This window comes from Rhineura floridana, chromosome 3 (assembly GCF_030035675.1).
Source record: "Rhineura floridana isolate rRhiFlo1 chromosome 3, rRhiFlo1.hap2, whole genome shotgun sequence".
In the NCBI taxonomy this organism is placed as follows: domain Eukaryota; kingdom Metazoa; phylum Chordata; class Lepidosauria; order Squamata; family Rhineuridae; genus Rhineura; species Rhineura floridana.
The window spans coordinates 97,336,193-97,353,764 of NC_084482.1; the positions used below are offsets into that span (position 1 = coordinate 97,336,193).

The window sequence follows — 17,572 nt, forward strand, 5'->3', positions numbered from 1 at the left end:
GACTGGAGGAGCAGGTGCTAAACTCATCAGAATCCATCTACGTCCTATGCAGGCTGCTCCAGATTGGACGAGCATCATAATGAAAATGTAATATAAAAGTCAACAAATTTTATCAGTGTACTTTGATCATAACACCTGGAAAAACTTTCATCAACTCAGTTCATCCAAATCAATCATATGGCAGCAAATCTGGAAGTCCAGGGAAAAAAGAAAAACTCTCCCCTCCCAAACACCCCTCATATTCTCTCTCTCTCTCTCTCTCTCTCTCTCTCCCCCTCTCTCTCTCTCTCTCACACACACACCCTACCTTTCTGCTATACTTAAATATAATACATTCAGAGTATTATCATGCCATAAGAGCATCAGCAGCTATGAGCCTGGAAAATATTTCTCTTTCACAATTCTCACCATTACTTGAAATAATAGTACTTTTATCAATCAAAGCAGCAAACTAGTTTTAGATCAATACAAGTGAGAAATACATGATTTACATGCATACTAGGGTGTTTCTGCTCGTACACTGAATGGTGAATTCTGAAGTTACAGAACGACCTATGAATTGGGAAATCCCTAATTCAAATCTCACCTCTGCCATGAACTCACTAGCTGGCCTTAGACAAGCCTCTCAACCTTAGTCACCCATCTGGGGATAATTGTAATGACATATCTTACAGAGTTGTTGTAAAGATTATCACCCATTCCATCTGGCTGTACTAGAGAAGAGAGGGTACACAGGGCCACTCCATCAACACAACTGAGAGACCAGCAACTTTTGGTGGCTCCTTTCCTGGGTGAAAGAAGAATTTTTTTCTTGTAGCAAGCTCATAGTGGACATGCTCTCTTGCATCACAATACTATTTCTATCTGCAAAATTTACTTTAAAAGCTAATCCACGTAACAAGTACTCAGAGGCTAAAGGTTACATTCAGGCTTATGCAAAATGTTTTGTTTCCTTCAAGAGGTTGTGCTGAAATAACTTACTTGCTGCTTTGATGAAGCTTCTTTGAAATTGATACATCATCAGCGGTCCAGGGAGCATTCTGGAATACAGAATGGAGCACAGACAAATCAGAACAATAAAATACATGACAGAACAGCTGATATGCCATTGGGATAAATGCCATTGCCATAAATTCATTCTTAACCATACAGAGCACAGCTAACATTGCCAGCTGTATTCAACAAGAAAAATCATAACATTGGTAGGAAAGGGGGGAAAGGGTTTAATTCCTTTCTTTACAAAGTCTGAGCAACACTTCAGCATTAACAAACTAAACAGTCAGGCATAATTAAGAAATTTTAATACACTGCAGAAACTGCAAAATGGGGGGGGGGAATGCAATAACCCTGAAGGAAAGAGGATGAGCATCTCCATGAAGTATTCCTATCTCATTCATTTTGATACTCTAAGGTTTGGTTGGTCAGCTACAAGCAAGCCAAGTATGGAGCAGGCCAAAACCAAAAAACAGAGCAGATAGTATCAGACATGTAACTACTAAGGAAAGTGTCTTTTTGGTAATGGTCATTTTGGTGCCTGGTGAAGATCTTTCTATTCATCCAGGCCTTTCACATAACTTATTTTGCAGTCCTGGACTCACAGTTTTAAACTGGAGTTTTAGTTTAATTTACTTATTTTATTATTATTTTACTTATTATTTAATTTATATTCTGCCCTTCCTCCTAGCAGGAGCCCAGGTTGGCAAACAAAAGCACTGAAAACACTTTAAAACAGCATAAAAACAGACTTTAAAATACATTAAAACAAAACATCTTCAAAACCTTTTTTTAAAAAGCTTTCAAGACATCTTAAAAAAAATGTTAAAAACATATTGTTTTTTTTTAAAAAAAGGGTTAAAAAACATATTACAAAGAAATTCCAACACAGACGCAGACTGGGATAAGATCTCAACTTAAAAGGCTTGTCTTCAATAGGTGCCAAAAAGATAACAGAGATGGTGCCTGTCTAATATTTAAGGGCAGGGAATTCCAGAGGGTAGGTGCCACCACACTAAAGGTCCATTTCCTATGTTGTGCAGAATGGACCTCCTGATAAGATGCTATCTGCAGGAGGCCCTCACCTGCAGAACACAGTGATCGACTGGTAGGGTTGCCAGGGTCAGGGCCTGAGAATGATTCTGTATCTTTAAGAGAAGAGAAAATTCAGCCAAGTGCAGGTTGCAACACTGTAATGGGAAAAAACAGAAGGTGAAATTCTCTCTTCCCCCTGCACAACTTTTAAAGATACAGAAGACCTCTTGGTTGCCAGGCCCAGCCTCCAAGAGGTCTTCTGTATCTTTAAAAGTTGTGCAGGGGGAAGGAAGAATTTCATCTTGTGGTTTTTCCCATTACAGTGTTGCAAGAAAACATGCACTTGGCTGAATTTCCTCTTCTCTTAAAGATACAGAATCATTCTCAGGCCCTGACCCTGGCAACCCTATTGGCTGGGTATATAAGGGATAAGACGGTCTTTCAGATATCCTGGTCACAAGCTGTATAGGGCTTTGTACACCAAGACTAGAACCTTGAACTTGGCCTGGTAGCAAATGGGCAGCCAGTGCAATTCTTTCAGCATCGGGGTGATATGTTGGCAATACCCTGCCCCAGTGAGCAGTCTCGCTGCCGCATTTTGCACCAGCTGCAGCTTCCGGACCAACCTCAAGGGCAGACCCACATAGAGCACATTACAGTAATCCAACTTGGAGGTTACCAGTGCATGGACAACAGTGGTCAGGTTATCCTGGTCCAGAAACAGCTACAGCTGTCTTACCAGACAAAGCTGGTAAAAGGCATTCCTAGCCACTGAGGTCACCTGGGCCTTTAGTGACAAAGATGGATCCAGGAGCACCCCAGACTATGGACCTGCTCTTTCAGAGGGAGTACAACCCCATCCAAAGCAGGCAACTGACCAATTATCTGAACACAGGAACCACCAACCCACAGCACCTCCGTCTTGCCAGGATTTATTGGCCCTCATCCAGTCCACCACCAACAGGCAGTGGTCCAGGGCTTACACGGTCTCTCATGATTCAGATGTTACAGAGAAATAGAGTTGGGTATCATCAGCATACTCCTGACAACTCCCCCCCCCAAATCTCCTGATGACAGCTCCCAAGGGCTTCATATAGATGTTAAACAGCATGGGGACAAGATGGTACCCTGCGGCACCCCACAGCACAACTGCCAGGGGCCTGAAAACTGTCACCCAATGCTATTCTCAGAAAATGACCTTAGAGATAGGATTGGAACCACTGTAAAACAGTGCCTTCAATACCCATCTCACTAAGTCAGCCCAGAAGGATACCAATGGTATCAAAAGCCACTGAGAGATCAAGTAAGAATAACAGGGTCGCACTCCCCCTGTCCTTCTTCCAATCAAGGTCATCCATCAGGGCGACCAAAGCCGATTCAGTCCCATAACCAGGCCTGAACCCAGACTGGGATGGGTCAAGATAATCTGTTTCATCCAATAGTACTTGCAATTGCTGCACCACAACCTTCTCAATCACCTTCCCTAAGAAGGGGGTATTTGTGACCGGTCAGTAATTGTCGCAGACCAATGGGTCCAGGGTGTGCTTTTTCAGGAGTGATCAGATCACTGCCTCTTTCAGGGCAGTTGGAACCACTCCCTCCCGCAGTGATGCACTGACCACACTCTGGATTCACTCGATCAAACCCCCTCGGCAAGCTTTAATAAGCCAAGAAGGGCAAGGGTCAAGAGGACACGTTGCTGGCCGCATCATCGCAAGCACCTTGTCTACGTCATCAGGCCGCAACAACTTGCTTTAGTTTGTACTGTTATACTGTATTGTTATTATATTTTCACAATATTGGTGTGAGAATAAAACCACACACTTTGTATTCTGAGAGATATTACAATCTCTCAATCTATCCACACATATGCTAATATACATTAAGGGGAATATAAATTGAGCTGTTAATGTGCATAAATGGCCACGGTGCACATGCACCAGGCCTCATGGAGAATGCATGCATTAACCTTCCATGACGAGCGAATTGTGCACATTTCCTGGTCAATTTACATAATCCCCAGCAGGCCCTGGGGAATTTGCATATGTCACCAGAAAAGAGGATTGGGAAAGAAAAAGACCGTGAAGTACCTCTGATCCTACTCACTGCCATTTCTGCCCCCTCCACACACCACTGAGAGATAACCCCAACTCCTGATCTCATTGATGTAGTGTGTTCAAACCTTTAAAACTAGATGTTCGTATGTCAGAAACAGAGCATATATGCACAGTACAAACTCTAACTGGGGAACATCATGGTTAAAAGAGCAGCAGGGCCAGGGTCATATCTGTATCCCACGTACTCACACCAGCCATTGAAGAAGGCAGGGAGTGGGGTAGTCAAATTACTGTTCTAGAGTGGAGGTCAAATTGGGCCAAATACCTCATGTGATGACAGTGGGGCTGGCTCATCCCGGCCCCCGAAACAATCCCCACCCACCTTTTGCCCTAGCTGGTGTGAGCAGCAGGGTTACAGGTGAGTGGTGCCCTGCTGCTCTGCTAAGCCCTGATACTCCCCAGCAGGATTTGGATTTCCATGTCAAGAAATGACACAGACCATATGCAGAGATGCCAGAGAATGTAAATTTATCTTTCAACCAATATGAGAACATTTCTAACGTCCCACAAACATCCATTTCAAAATAGTGAATTAAAAATGGGCAAAACATTTACTGTTTAAATCCAATTATGAAAAACTGTAATTGATATTACACTCCCCCCACCTCAATGTTAGTGGAACTGAGAAAATTTCAAGCCAACCTGGGTGAAAGGTGGGGGGACAGGTAATTTGTTAGCAGTGTGTAGGACCAGAGATACTTCACACTCTTTCTCTCCCAATCCTAGTTTCCTTGGTGGGTAACCCTTCCTCTGCTTGTTAAATCTTCCCTCCTATGATGACTGTGATCCCCTTCCATGGTGACTGACCCCCATACTGCTATTAAGCTTTTCCCTTAGCTTAAAACAGATAGAAAAACAGACATGTTTCTTAGAGATGATGCATACTGACTGGAGAATGTGCATATTGTCTGGAGAATGTACAAAATTCAGGTGATATATGCACATTGCCCAAGGCCACTTACAGATTGTATATCAACTAGAGAAAGTGCAAAATTCCCACTTTATGGAAGGTTAATGTGTACATTCTCCACGAGGCCTGCACAATGTCTCTTTATTATGTATATTAACCACTCAACTTATATTCCACTTAACATACACGTACATTATTAATGATAGTAACAATGTTGTTCAATGTCAACATTTTAATAGGTGGCTGAAAGAATTAATCACTCTGACCTAGAACTTATTCCATCAGTTCTAATTTAGTGCCCAATTCTTCTTCGGTCAAAACAAGTGGCACTTTATCCTTTTTCAAAACAAGTGATGCATGATAAGGCTTAGCAATAGTAATAGGTGATCCTTCAACCAAGTTCTCCTTGGATTGCCTCTGAATTAGGAGAGCTATCGGACCCCTGACTGGGGGATGGCGGAAGGGGTCTGAATCCCACCCATCCCTGAGTCTGCCAATCTGCTCTACCCTTCCCCCCAAAAGCTCAATAACACCTTCTGTAAGCAATGTACAATGTTTACTACCAACAAACAAACAGCTCTATGTCGATTAGGATCTACTGCTGCACTCCTCTGGACAGGATAGTAAATGCTCTAGAAAGGCCTACCAAAATGAAGAGGGAGTGGAAAAATCAAAATCAAAATAGATAAAAGCTGGTGCTAGGATAGGGTATCCCTCAATCATGTTTGTGGTTTATGACCTGCTGCCAAATAAATTCTCACATTATCTATATTGCCACATGATTAATAGTAATGAATTTCATTGTTTTGTGAAATGCTGTGTGTCTGCCGTAGCACTGCCCTCCGCAGCTCCCTGAATTTCCTGGAGTGCCACTAAATGACATTAGCCATTCCTGCTTCATTGACAAGCCAAGTTTTAAAGCAATACTACTCATCTACTTTTAAAATACAGCTACGTGGAGAACTCTATGCTGAAATGTCAAGTGAGGTTTTCATCTGCTGGGAAACACTGAAAATAAAGACTGCGGCAGAGTTATTTTCCAACAGTAAGACATCAGAATGTGTTATGGAATAGTGCGCTCAGAAATGCAGCGTGCCTTTATTGACTGGGTAAAGCTTAAATCATGACAGAGTCTGTCAAAACTTACAGATATGTACCACAGCAAGCTTTTGGAACAGACTGCGCCTGTCTGTGCTGTACAAGATTCGTCATAGCAATGATTAAGCATGGAAGTGCTTGCACCAAAAGACATCTCAACCAGTTAGTGGTAATGCTGGCTGGCTGGCTGGCTGGGATTTGCAGGGTAGAATCAGAGATAGCTGGGAAGGGGCTGCTTAACCCTTTTCACGCCTACAACTACAATGTCCTCTCTTATATATATATTCTTTCCATAATCAGGCTTCTTTGGGTTTTTTAGCCTGGCTGGAGGGGGAAAAAACAATAAGGATACAGAGCACAGGATTTGTAGGGGACAACTGGAGGGTTGGGGAAATGTTTTGGAAAAGGCTGTAGCTCAGTGAAAGAGCACAGACTTTGCAAGTAAGAAGGCCTTGGGCCTGATCCCTGGTATCTCCACGCAGGACTGGGAAAGAATCCTGTCTGAAACCCTGGAAAGCTGCTGCCAGTTTCTATAGAAAATACTCAGCCAGATGGATCAAATGATCTGAAGATATAAGGCAGCTTCCTATGCACTCCTCTCTGCCCACCTGGCACTAATAAGGAAATGCAGGGTCAGAAACCCAATGCAGTTCTGTTCTACCCAAACCATGGCACAAATATGTAAGAAGCCTGGGAGGCAGATTTCAAACAGGAAGCCTAAGGGCTCCCCACTCATGAAAGGTAATGGGAAAGTTCAGCAGAACATAAATATGGAGGGGTGGAGGTCACAGGAAAAAACCTCCTCACTCACCTCAAGTATGTTTTCAGTGCACTGGTGATTGTTTTAATTTCCCATTCTGCACAGATTTCATCTTCTGTTTCAGCAGTTTTGGGATCTAAGGAGAGAAATGAGTGAGTCCACAAGGAAAAACAACAACATTCATCTCTAGGATATCCACCATAGATTTAACCTGGTTAAATCTGCTCACTGCCCACACAGTCTTTCTGCTGCAGCATAATAGAATATTGTGGCTGTGCTGCCCCTAGTGGTACACAGCTGCAAGTGAAAAAAAGACTGTTTGGTTGACCTGCAAAGTGTGGTTGTGGGGGGGGGAACTGATTTGACTATTTCCTTGTCTATCTGAACTTTGTCAAAGGAGGATAGTGGGAAAGAGGGGTTCATAAATCTCTTCTTGAAGAGGCTGATGTAATCACAGGAAGTCATTGCCCAAGTGAGCACAAGTGAGCCTCTACCTGGCTTTAAGGGTTTGGAGATTCTCAGAAATTATTATTATTATTATTATTATTATTATCTTTATTTATACCCCTCCATTTTTCCAAAACTGGAACTCATGGCGGCTTCCAGATAAAAAATACATATAATGTGTAAAGTGTTCCATCCATTTAAGGATGAAAAAAGCAGTTTGGCACTTCAAGCTTGGAAGCAACATCATCCCAAATGTGCAAAACACATCTGATTGAACTGTGTACTACACATATAAATTAACGGCTCTTAAAAGTTACACATAGATAATGAATAGCACAGATGGAATCTATCACTCAATTTTGTGAAAACCCTATTGCACTGTTTCTCAATGTTTCTAACAAATAAGATGCTGTGCCATAACAAATTGTATAGTACTTATAGGATATTGCAATATATGGGCAAAGAAGGTGACCCCTGAACAGTGTCTTAGATCCCAGGAATTGTGAGACTGACACTATGAAATCCACTAATTCATATCCAAGCCTTCCCCAACTTGGTGCCCCCCCAGTGTTGTCGGACTGCAACTCCCATCATCCTTGAATATAGGCTATAGGTAGAATATAGGTATAGAATATAAGTAGAGGATCCATTAGGATGGTCCGCGCAAGGCATCTGATGGATCCAGATGGATTCCTGAATGCGCTTGGGGATTCTCTGGAGCAGGCACACGGCCACTCGGTTGAGGCCCTGATGAAGGGGTGGAATGCTGCAATCACCGGGGCATTAGACCAGGTGGCTCCAAAACGCCCTCTCCCCCTGAATAGAGCTCAGACAGCACCATGGTATACTCCACGGTTGCGAACTCTGAGGCGGGAGGTGAGATGGCTAGAGCGCCGGTGGCGGAAATCTCACTCTGATGACAATCGGACATGGGTTAGAGCGGCTGCAGCAGCCTACGATGGGGAATAAGGGCAGCAAACAAGGATTTTTATGCTGCCTCTATGGCGTCCGCAGAATGTTGTCCCAGGAGGCTGTTCCAAGTGGTCCAGAGCCTGGTCGGTCCAGTTGCCCCAGAACCGATGGAACATGTTAAGGCCTCCTGTGATGAGTTTGCAAAGCACTTTGCGGATAAAATCGATCAGATTAAGAGTGCTATTCTGTGCACTGTGGACACAGTGAGAGAGCCAGAGGCGGCCAGAGGTGCTCTGGTGGTGTGGGATCGGTTTCGGCTTCTTCCTTCTGATGAAGTGGACAAGGTGCTTTCAGCCTTAAAGCCAACCACTTGCTTACTCGATCCTTGCCCGTCGTGGCTGATTATCAGCTGCAAGGATAGACTGGGCGAGGGGATCAAGGCGGTGGTAAATACGTCCCTGGAAGAGGGAGTAATACCATCAGCCCTCAAGGAGGCAGTAATAAAACCGATTCTAAAGAAGCCCTCCTTGGATCCCCAAGATTTGAACAACTTTCGCCCAGTCTCAAACCTGCCATTCTTGGGCAAGACGGTTGAGTGGGTGGTGGCGCAGCAGTTGCAAGCGCACTTGGAGGAAGAGGATTATCTGGATCCATTTCAATCAAGCTTCAGGCCTGGACATGGGACTAAAACGGCCTTGGTTGCCTTGGTGGATGATATGAGGAGGGCACTGGATAGGGGCGAATGCACCTTCCTTGTCCTCCTTAATCTCTCAGCAACTTGTGATACCGTTGACCACGGTATCCTTCTGGACCATCTGGAGAGGTTAGGTATAAGGTGCACTGTATTGCAGTGGTTCCGTTCCTTCCTCTCTGGTAGGTACCAGAGAGTGGCATTGGGGGATGAGGTTTTGGATCCTTGGCCACTCACTTGTGGGGTGCCACAGGGTCTATCCTCTCCCCGATGCTGTTCAATATCTATATAAAGCCGCTGGGGGCTATCACCAGAGGATTTGGGTTGCAGTGTCACCAGTATACAGATGACATGCAGCTCTACCTCTCATTAAGTCCTCACCGAGGTTGGCTGTAGAAACCCTATCCAAGTGCCTGGAGTCAGTAAGTGGCTGGATGGGAAGGAATAAGCTGAGGCTAAACCCTGACAAAACCGAGGTACTGTTCGTGGGAGACAAGGGAGGGTTGGGGGATGTTGACCTGGTGCTCAATGGGGTACAATTGCCCCTGAAAGACCAGGTCCGCAGCCTGGGGGTCATTCTCGACTCCCAGCTGTCCATGGAGGCTCAGGTCTCAGCTGTGAGCCAGGCAGCGCTGTATCAACTCCATGTGATGCAGAGGCTGCGCCCCTACCTTCCCAACCATCTGCTCCCATCGGTGGTACATGCCCTCGTCTCCTCTCACCTAGACTGCTGTAATGCGCTCTACGTAGGGTTACCCTTGAAAACGGTCTGGAAGCTGCAACTGGTACAGAATGCGGCGGCTCGCCTGATTAAAGGCAGCCGCTGGCGAGATCACATCACTCCAGTGCTGAAGGAGTTGCACTGGTTGCCGGTTATTTTCCGGGCCCAATTTAAGGTGTTGGTTTTGATCTTTAAAACCCTATACAGTCTCTGACCAGTTTATCTGAAAGAGCGCCTCCAGCTTCATCAAGAATGCCGCGCAACAAGATCAGCCTCAAAAGGCCTCCTCTCTATCCCACCTTTTAAAACAGCTAGACTGGTGAGGACTAGGGAGAGGGCTTTTTCTATTGTGGCTCCCACTCTGTGGAATTCCCTCCCAAACGATCTCCATCATGCACATGATGAGCTTCTGACGGGCCTTGAAAACCTGGCTCTTCAGGCAGGCTTTTGGGGTGGGTTAGGTTTATTACTACTGTTGAGATTTTAATGTTTTAATGTATTTGTATATTTTTATTCTGTACGTTGCCCAGAGTGGCTGGACAACCAGCCAGATGGGTGACTAATAAATCTAATAAATAAATAAATAGGCCATGATGGCTAGGGTTCATGGGATTTGGAGTAGAATAACAACATCTGGAGATGCAAGACTAGGGAAGGCTGAAATACACCATTATATACAGGGACATGAGAGCCAGTGTGGCGTAGTGGTTAGAGTGTTCGACTATGACCTGGGAGATCAGGGTTCAAATTCCCACACAGCCATGAAGCTCACAGGGTGCTCTTGGGCCGGTCACTGCCTCTTAGCCTCAAATGAAGGCAATGGTAAACTACCTCTGAATACCGCTTACCATGAAAACCCTATTCATAGGGTCGCCATAAGTCGGAATCGACTTGAAGGCAGTACATTTACATTTTTCATTCAGGGACATAGAATATGTGCAAAAGGCACACCTAGAGACTATGCAAGATTCAATGTTTTTTGGAACCCAATTTTTTAGATCCCAGGCAGATAATGCATTCAAACAATATGGTGACCTACAGAATAGATATGGATGCAAGTTTTGGTTAAAGAAATGACTACCTAGCTGCAGGGAGCAAACAAAGCACTGCACTTTCGGGCTATATTACAGTCACAGCAGAGTGCTCACCACTCCTTGATGGCTCAGCCTCTACTGGCAGGGAATCCCTGGCAGCTGGAAATACAAGCGCACCCTCCATATACACACTGCCTATCATAATTGCAGGCATTTTGCTCATAATAATTGTGTAGCATGGCTGCACTGTGTCAAGTTATGTAAAACAGTTTGTGGGTGACTCATTTCTGGCAGAGTGGCATGTGTACTTGTATGCTTGCCCAGGGCAGAAACTACGCTAGACTCACTCCTGCTGAAAAAAATAAAAATAAACACACACACATACTCTATAGCCACTGCATCCAGAAGCTACATTTTGTTTGGATTGCAAAGGAGAAAATGAAGTTCTTACATAGTGCTGCATAATGGGACTTTGGCACAGCAGTATGTCAGCAAATTATCCACTGAGCTGCTTGACCTGGTAGACCTTAAGCTCACAACTGCAGAAACCTTTCACCAGATAAGCACTCCTGCCAGACTGACATTTGCTGCTAGAAGGCAAGGAAATTCTGCTCATGAAGTTCCCACTGGCTTCCAAAACAGAAACATCTGCAAAGAGCCTCAGGAGGCCTGCTAAGTAGAGTTCAAGAGCAAGGAGGATTGAGGCCAAATGACTTTATCTTTGCCAGTCATGATGAAGTATATGTAAGGAAGGAGAAATATCATACATTTTTTTAATGGAGAATGGGCTTTGAGGGTAAGTAAATAGTGGTATGTGGCAACAGAGTATTCATCTAAATAAATTCAACTAGCCTGTTTCTAAATATTGTCCAATATACTCCAAAAAGCTGGAATTGGTTTCTACAAACCTCATTTAACTTTATTTTTCTTGTTCTTGCCTCTTGATGCCCTTGCATTCTGTGGCGTTCTAGGCTTTTGCCAGTTTATCCTTGGAGCCTGTCCCTGGCATCTTTATTTGTAAAGTCCCTTTCAACTCCAAAGTCAGGTTGGCCCTTATCAACGTGTTAAAACGTTTTGGGGAAAATCCCAAATCTCACTAAAAAGTGTCCACATTTCAGAGAAATCTCATTTCATAAGCCCTGAACAATTTCAAGGCGGCATGGTGAAGCAGAGGAGCCAAAGCAGAGGAAGCCATATAGTGGACTAGCAATTCCAAGAACCACATCTTACAGACTTGCTATTTTGCCTTTGCTTGTGGTCAGCCGTTCAGATACACATATAACATTAGAGAGAGGAATTACTCAAACAGCTGGAAAACTATTTATCAGAGCCGCCAACAGATGGGTAAGACAGGTCTGTTTCGCTGGTCCTGGGGCCAGCAGGGCACCAGACTCTTAGCTTGCATTAAAAAAAAATTACATTACTAAGTGCTCTGAGTCAAGAGATATATACAAAAATATCAACTGGCACCCCCGCCCCACAACTCAGTTAAATGACCTAGTAGCTGGCTGCTCCTAACCCTCACGCTTTCAGGTTTTTAGCCAATAATTCAGAGTTGTGACTGACAAGGGATTTGTTGATCTCCAGGCAACAGCAAGTCCCGAAAACAGTTGCTATTTTCTGCTTGTCTTTATAGCTTTCAGCAGCAGCTCATGTACCTGCCGCCCACTTTTACACTCTTAGAGTATATTTGTGTTTACGTGTTCGCAAGGCTTTTTTTTTGTATTTTGTAAAATTTCAGAAATGTGGAATGTTGCAGTTAAGCAATTCCAAGAACTGCCTTTGTACATGTTTTTTCCCCTTCACTGCATGGTTTGTGAATATGACATTATATATTTGCACCTTGCTTTTCTTTCTGGGTCCTCCCCCCTCTTTTAAATTTTCAACAACTCTATGAAGTAGGTTAAGCTGAGAGTTGGTTTAGCCAAGCTGTACATGCTTAGAATAGACTTGGAGGGGGCAAGTTTTGTGGGTTTTTTTTGATAATTTGCTGTAAAATATCAGGACTAAGGAATGTTGCAGTTAAAGCAACTGGGGGGCTGCCTTTGTGCATGTTCCCCACCCACCCACACTGCATGGTTTGTGAATATGACATTATATATTTGCACCTCCTGAGTCCTCCCCCCTTTTATTTTTGCAACAACCCTTTGAGGTAGGTTAGGCTGAGAGTTGGTTTAGTCAAGCTGTACAACTTTTTTAGCTGCTCCTAAATTTGTAATGTTATTTTAATGTTTAAATGTTATTTAATAATCATATGATTATGGTTATGAACTATTTATGTTGTAAAATGCCTTGTGAGGGCAAGAAATCTGAAAGGCAGATTAAAATCTGTTAAAGAAATACATCTTAAATCAAGACTGTGGATTCAAAATAACTACTCATGCTGTAATATCAATATTCAAGACTGGATTACCACAATGTACTCTATGTGAGGCTTCCCTTGCATTTGATCTAGAAACTGCAATTAGTGCAGAATGCTGCAGCCAGATTGCTGATGGGAGTGAGACCATGTCAGCATATAATATCTCTGCTCAGAGATCTGCACTGGTTGCCAATTTGTTACTGGGCCATATTCAATGTGTTACTACTGTTATATAAAGCCCTTAACAGCTCCAGACCAGGTTATGTGCAAGACCACCTTAACCTATATATGTCCGTTCAAGCACTTCACTCTGCAGAACAGTCATTCTTACAGGTGCCACATGATACTTGTTCAGCACATGTAAGAAATCAATCTTCTAGTGTGGCAGCACCTACTCTTTGGAACTCCCTGCCTATTGACATCAGGCAGGCGCCTTTGCTGTATTTCTTTTGGTGCCTGTTAAAACCTGTTCAGACATATACATGTTGGTCTGTTTTAATCTTTTTAGTTAGTAGCTGTTTTACTTTTAAATATATTTTTAATTACTTGTTTTTATCAGTTTTGATAAAAACAAGTAATTAACATATGCAAACGATACCATACTCTTAGCAGAAATCAGTAATGATTTGAAACGAATGCTGATGAAAGTTAAAGAGGAAAGCACAAAAGCAGGACTACAGTTGAATGTCAAGAAGACTCAAGTAATGAAAACAGAAGATTTATGTAACTTTAAAGTTGACAAAGAGGACATTGAACTTCTCAAGGATTATCAGTACCTCGGCATAGCCATTAACCAAACTGGAGACAACAGTCAAGAAATCAGAAAAAGGCTATGACTGGGGAAGGCAGCTATCAGAGAACTAGAAAAAGTCCTCAAATGCAAAGATGTATCACTGAGCACTAAAGTCAAGATCATTCAGACCACGGTATTCATGCATAGATGTGAAAGTTGGACAGTGAAAAAAGCAGATAAGAGAAAAATAAACTCATTTGAAATGTGGTGTTGGAGGAGAGCTTTGTGCATATGATGAACTGCAAAAAAGACAAATAATTGGGTCATAGAACAAATTAAATCAGAACTATCACTAGAAGCTAAAATGATGAAACTGAGGTTATCATACTTTGGATGCATAATGAGAAGACACGATTCAGCAGAAAAGACAATAATGCTGGGAAAAACAGAAGGGAGTAGAAAAAGAGGAAGGCAAAACAAGAGATGGATTGATTCCATAAAGGAAGCCACAGACCTGAACTTACAAGATCTGAACAGGGTGGTTCACAACAGATGCTATTGGAGATCACTGATTCATAGGGTCGCCATAAGTCATAATCGACTTCAAGGTACATAACAACAATCCGTTTTCTTGATAATTCTAATGTTTTTTGTAAACCACTTAGAGGTCTTTATATTCAAGCAGTATATAAATTTTATTACATAAAAATAAATAAATAATATATGCAAATAAGCAGCAGTTCTTGCCAATAGATTGGGGGGGGCGGACATGTAGACGGTCCAATCTACATACAGTGTGCCAGGTCCAGGAAATCCTGTTGGTACTTCTGCTATTTATGACACTGTGTTTTAAACCTATCCATTTCAAAGAGATTCCATTTTCTATTCCAGTCTCAGGGAATCTTGTAAACAATCTGTTTTCATTAAAATCTGCCAGTCACCGCACCTCAAAACATATCTTCTCAACATATTGAGCACTTGGCTATTCTTACTCTCAAGCCTTTCTGAAACAAATTAAACCTGAAGTCACCAGGCAGATGGAACCTTAGTAGGAATTGGCTTCTGTTGTGAATGCACATACACACACACGTTCATGTAATTGCACCAAATATATTGACTGAAGAACAAATCAGTGCTTCGAATGTGAAAACAAATGTTTAAAAAACTAGCATTATTTATGTGGTGTTTTAATGGCAGCAAAAATCACAGAATCATAAAAACATGAGAAGAGCCTGCTAGATCAGGCCAATGGTCCATCTAGTCCAACATCCTGTTCACATAGTAACCAACCAGATACCTGTGGGAAGCCTGCAAGCAGGACCTGAATGCAAGAGCACTCTCCCCTCTGAGGTTTCCAGCAACTGCTATTCAGAAGCATACTGCCTCAGAGTCTGGAGGCAGAGCATAGCCATCATGGCTAGCAGCCATTGATAGCCTTATCCTCCCTTAATTTGTCTAATCCTCTTTTAAAACCATCCAAGTTGTAGCCAACGCTGCCTCCTGTGGGAGCAAATTCCACAGTTTAACTATGTGCTGGATGAATAAGTACTTTCTTTTGTCTGTCCTGAATCTTCCAACATTCAGCTTCATTGAATGCCCACAAGTTCTGGTGTTATAAGAGGGGCAGAAAAATTTGTTTCTATTCACTTTCTCAACACTGTGCATAATTTTATACACTTTTATCGTGTCACCTCTTCCTCACATTTTCTGTAAAATTAAAAGCTCCAAATGCTACAACCTTTCCTTGTAGGACAGTTGCACTATCTCCTTGATCATTTTGGTGGCCCTTTTGTGAACTTTTGCCAGTTCTACAATGTCATTTTAGAGATGAGATGACCAGAACTGTGCAAAGTATTCCAAGTGTGGCCACACCATAGATTTGTATGATAGCATTATGAAATCTGCAGTTTTATTTTCAATAAATTTCCTAATAATCCATAGCATAGGATTTCCCCTTTTCACATCTGCCACACACTGGATCAACATCTTCATTGAGTTATTCAATATGATCACAAAGTCTCATTTTTGGTCAGTCACTGCCAGTTCAGTTCCATGAGCATATAGGTGAAATAAGGTTTTTTTTGTCCTCACATGCATCACTTTACATTTGCTTACACTGAATTGCATTTGCCTACCTATTCAATCATTTTTTTGGAGCTCTTAACAATTCCTTTTTGTTTTACTGTCACCAGCAAACTTGGCCACCTCACTGCTCACCCCGAACTCCACATTCTTGGGAGCCTCCACTTTCTACATCCCTCTATTGGGAGAACCGTTCATTTTTCCAACTCTCTGTTTCCTATCCTTAACCAGTTCCTGATCTGCAAGAGGACTTAATAAGAGAATTTAGTTATTTAACATTTTATGCAATACGATTTTTTGAAAGGGAGCTGAAGTTTTCTGATTCAAGGCCAGTCAGGAATTAAAGAATATCCTAAGCCTTGAAGTTACATACTAGAGTCTGCATGAGCCTTATCATTTTATCTTCAGCCTTTTTCTATACTCCCCCACAATCGCTGTATGGTCTGAGCCCAAACACCTCTTGACTGGATTGCTATCCCTTTGAGCCTTCCCCTTCTCAGTACCTGTGATACAAGTCTGCCTTAAATCAGGTCAGAAAATTTGCCCATTCACAGATTCCCTTGGTTCCACTGTTTTGCCAGAAAAAAGAGTAAGATGCACATCTGTGTTGTGGTCTAAATGCATGTGTGGGCTAGGAGTCACTTGTGTACATATATTAGATCAGGTCAGGTGTTGAATTACCCTCACAAGCCAAGATTTAGAACCATGCTGAGACACTCAATTGAGTTATCCATATGACAGATTTGAAAACACATCTACAGCATCTTTTGGAATGGGGGAGACCCAGGTCACACTCCTCACTCACTTAGAAAGCTACAAACTAACTTTCTTCTCTTTTCCTCCAAATGTGCATTGCTTCTTTTTTTCTATTTTCTTTTAACAATGCTGTCCACAGTCTAAGTTTCTCTCATGCATTTTCCCTTGCTGAGTTATTCTCTTTATCTTTCTCACCTGATATAGATGCTAAGCCTCGGAACTACCTGTGCAATTTTTACTAAGTGTCAGCAGGGTGCAGAAGTGGGAAGGGAGCCAAACCCTCTTAATCAGCTTCTACTCCCTCATTAACATCCAATTGTGACTACCTTCATTCTAGCACCTTCCAGGAAGGAAATCTCAATGTAAAGGGGGGGGGAAGTGTACTTTCATTTGTGAAGTATGGCACAAGTGCTTATTTTGCTGCGAATACATCAGCTAGGGAGCCCATGAGTTAAATCAGCTGAGAGCCCTATGAAAGGTACAGCTGACATGTTCATGCGGTGCTCCCAATTTTTACCAGATGCTACAATCAACCAATAGGGGTGACTACTACTAGCATGCCTTGCTTAGGTTCTGAGGATCATCTGATTGGTCACTGTTGGATGCAGAGTGCTGGTATACAGCTCTAGAAAGCCCTTATAGAAAGTCTAGAAACCAGATCTCAGGAGCCTTGTAGATGCTCTTTAGATGATGTACATCTATCACCTTTTTCTCTCTTGGATTGTCCGAATGATATGAAAACATTTACCATAAATACACACACCCTTCTCTCTCTGAGAGAGAGAGAGAGAGAGAGAGAGAGAGATCACCCTCTCACACACCCTCTTTCATATCCTAGTTTTACAACTGTTATGAGCTTACAACCAAATAATTGGTTAGATTGTTCAAATCAATTGTAAAATTCACCCTTATGTAGGCACA

The 17,572-nt window shown here is 42.6% G+C and overlaps 1 protein-coding gene across 7 annotated transcripts in view; it reads right to left on the reverse strand.

The window, feature by feature from the left end:
* ARHGAP26 (Rho GTPase activating protein 26) overlaps positions 1–17,572 on the reverse strand; it is a 421,406-nt gene that overhangs the window by 152,095 nt on the left and 251,739 nt on the right. For all 7 annotated transcript variants that reach the window (XM_061616981.1, XM_061616982.1, XM_061616980.1 and 4 more), the window contains exons 15-16: positions 6,965–7,049; positions 982–1,040 (exon numbers count right to left, since the gene is read on the reverse strand). In XM_061616981.1, coding sequence (XP_061472965.1) covers positions 982–1,040; positions 6,965–7,049 — 144 coding nt within the window. The remainder of the gene's footprint in view (positions 1–981; positions 1,041–6,964; positions 7,050–17,572) is intronic.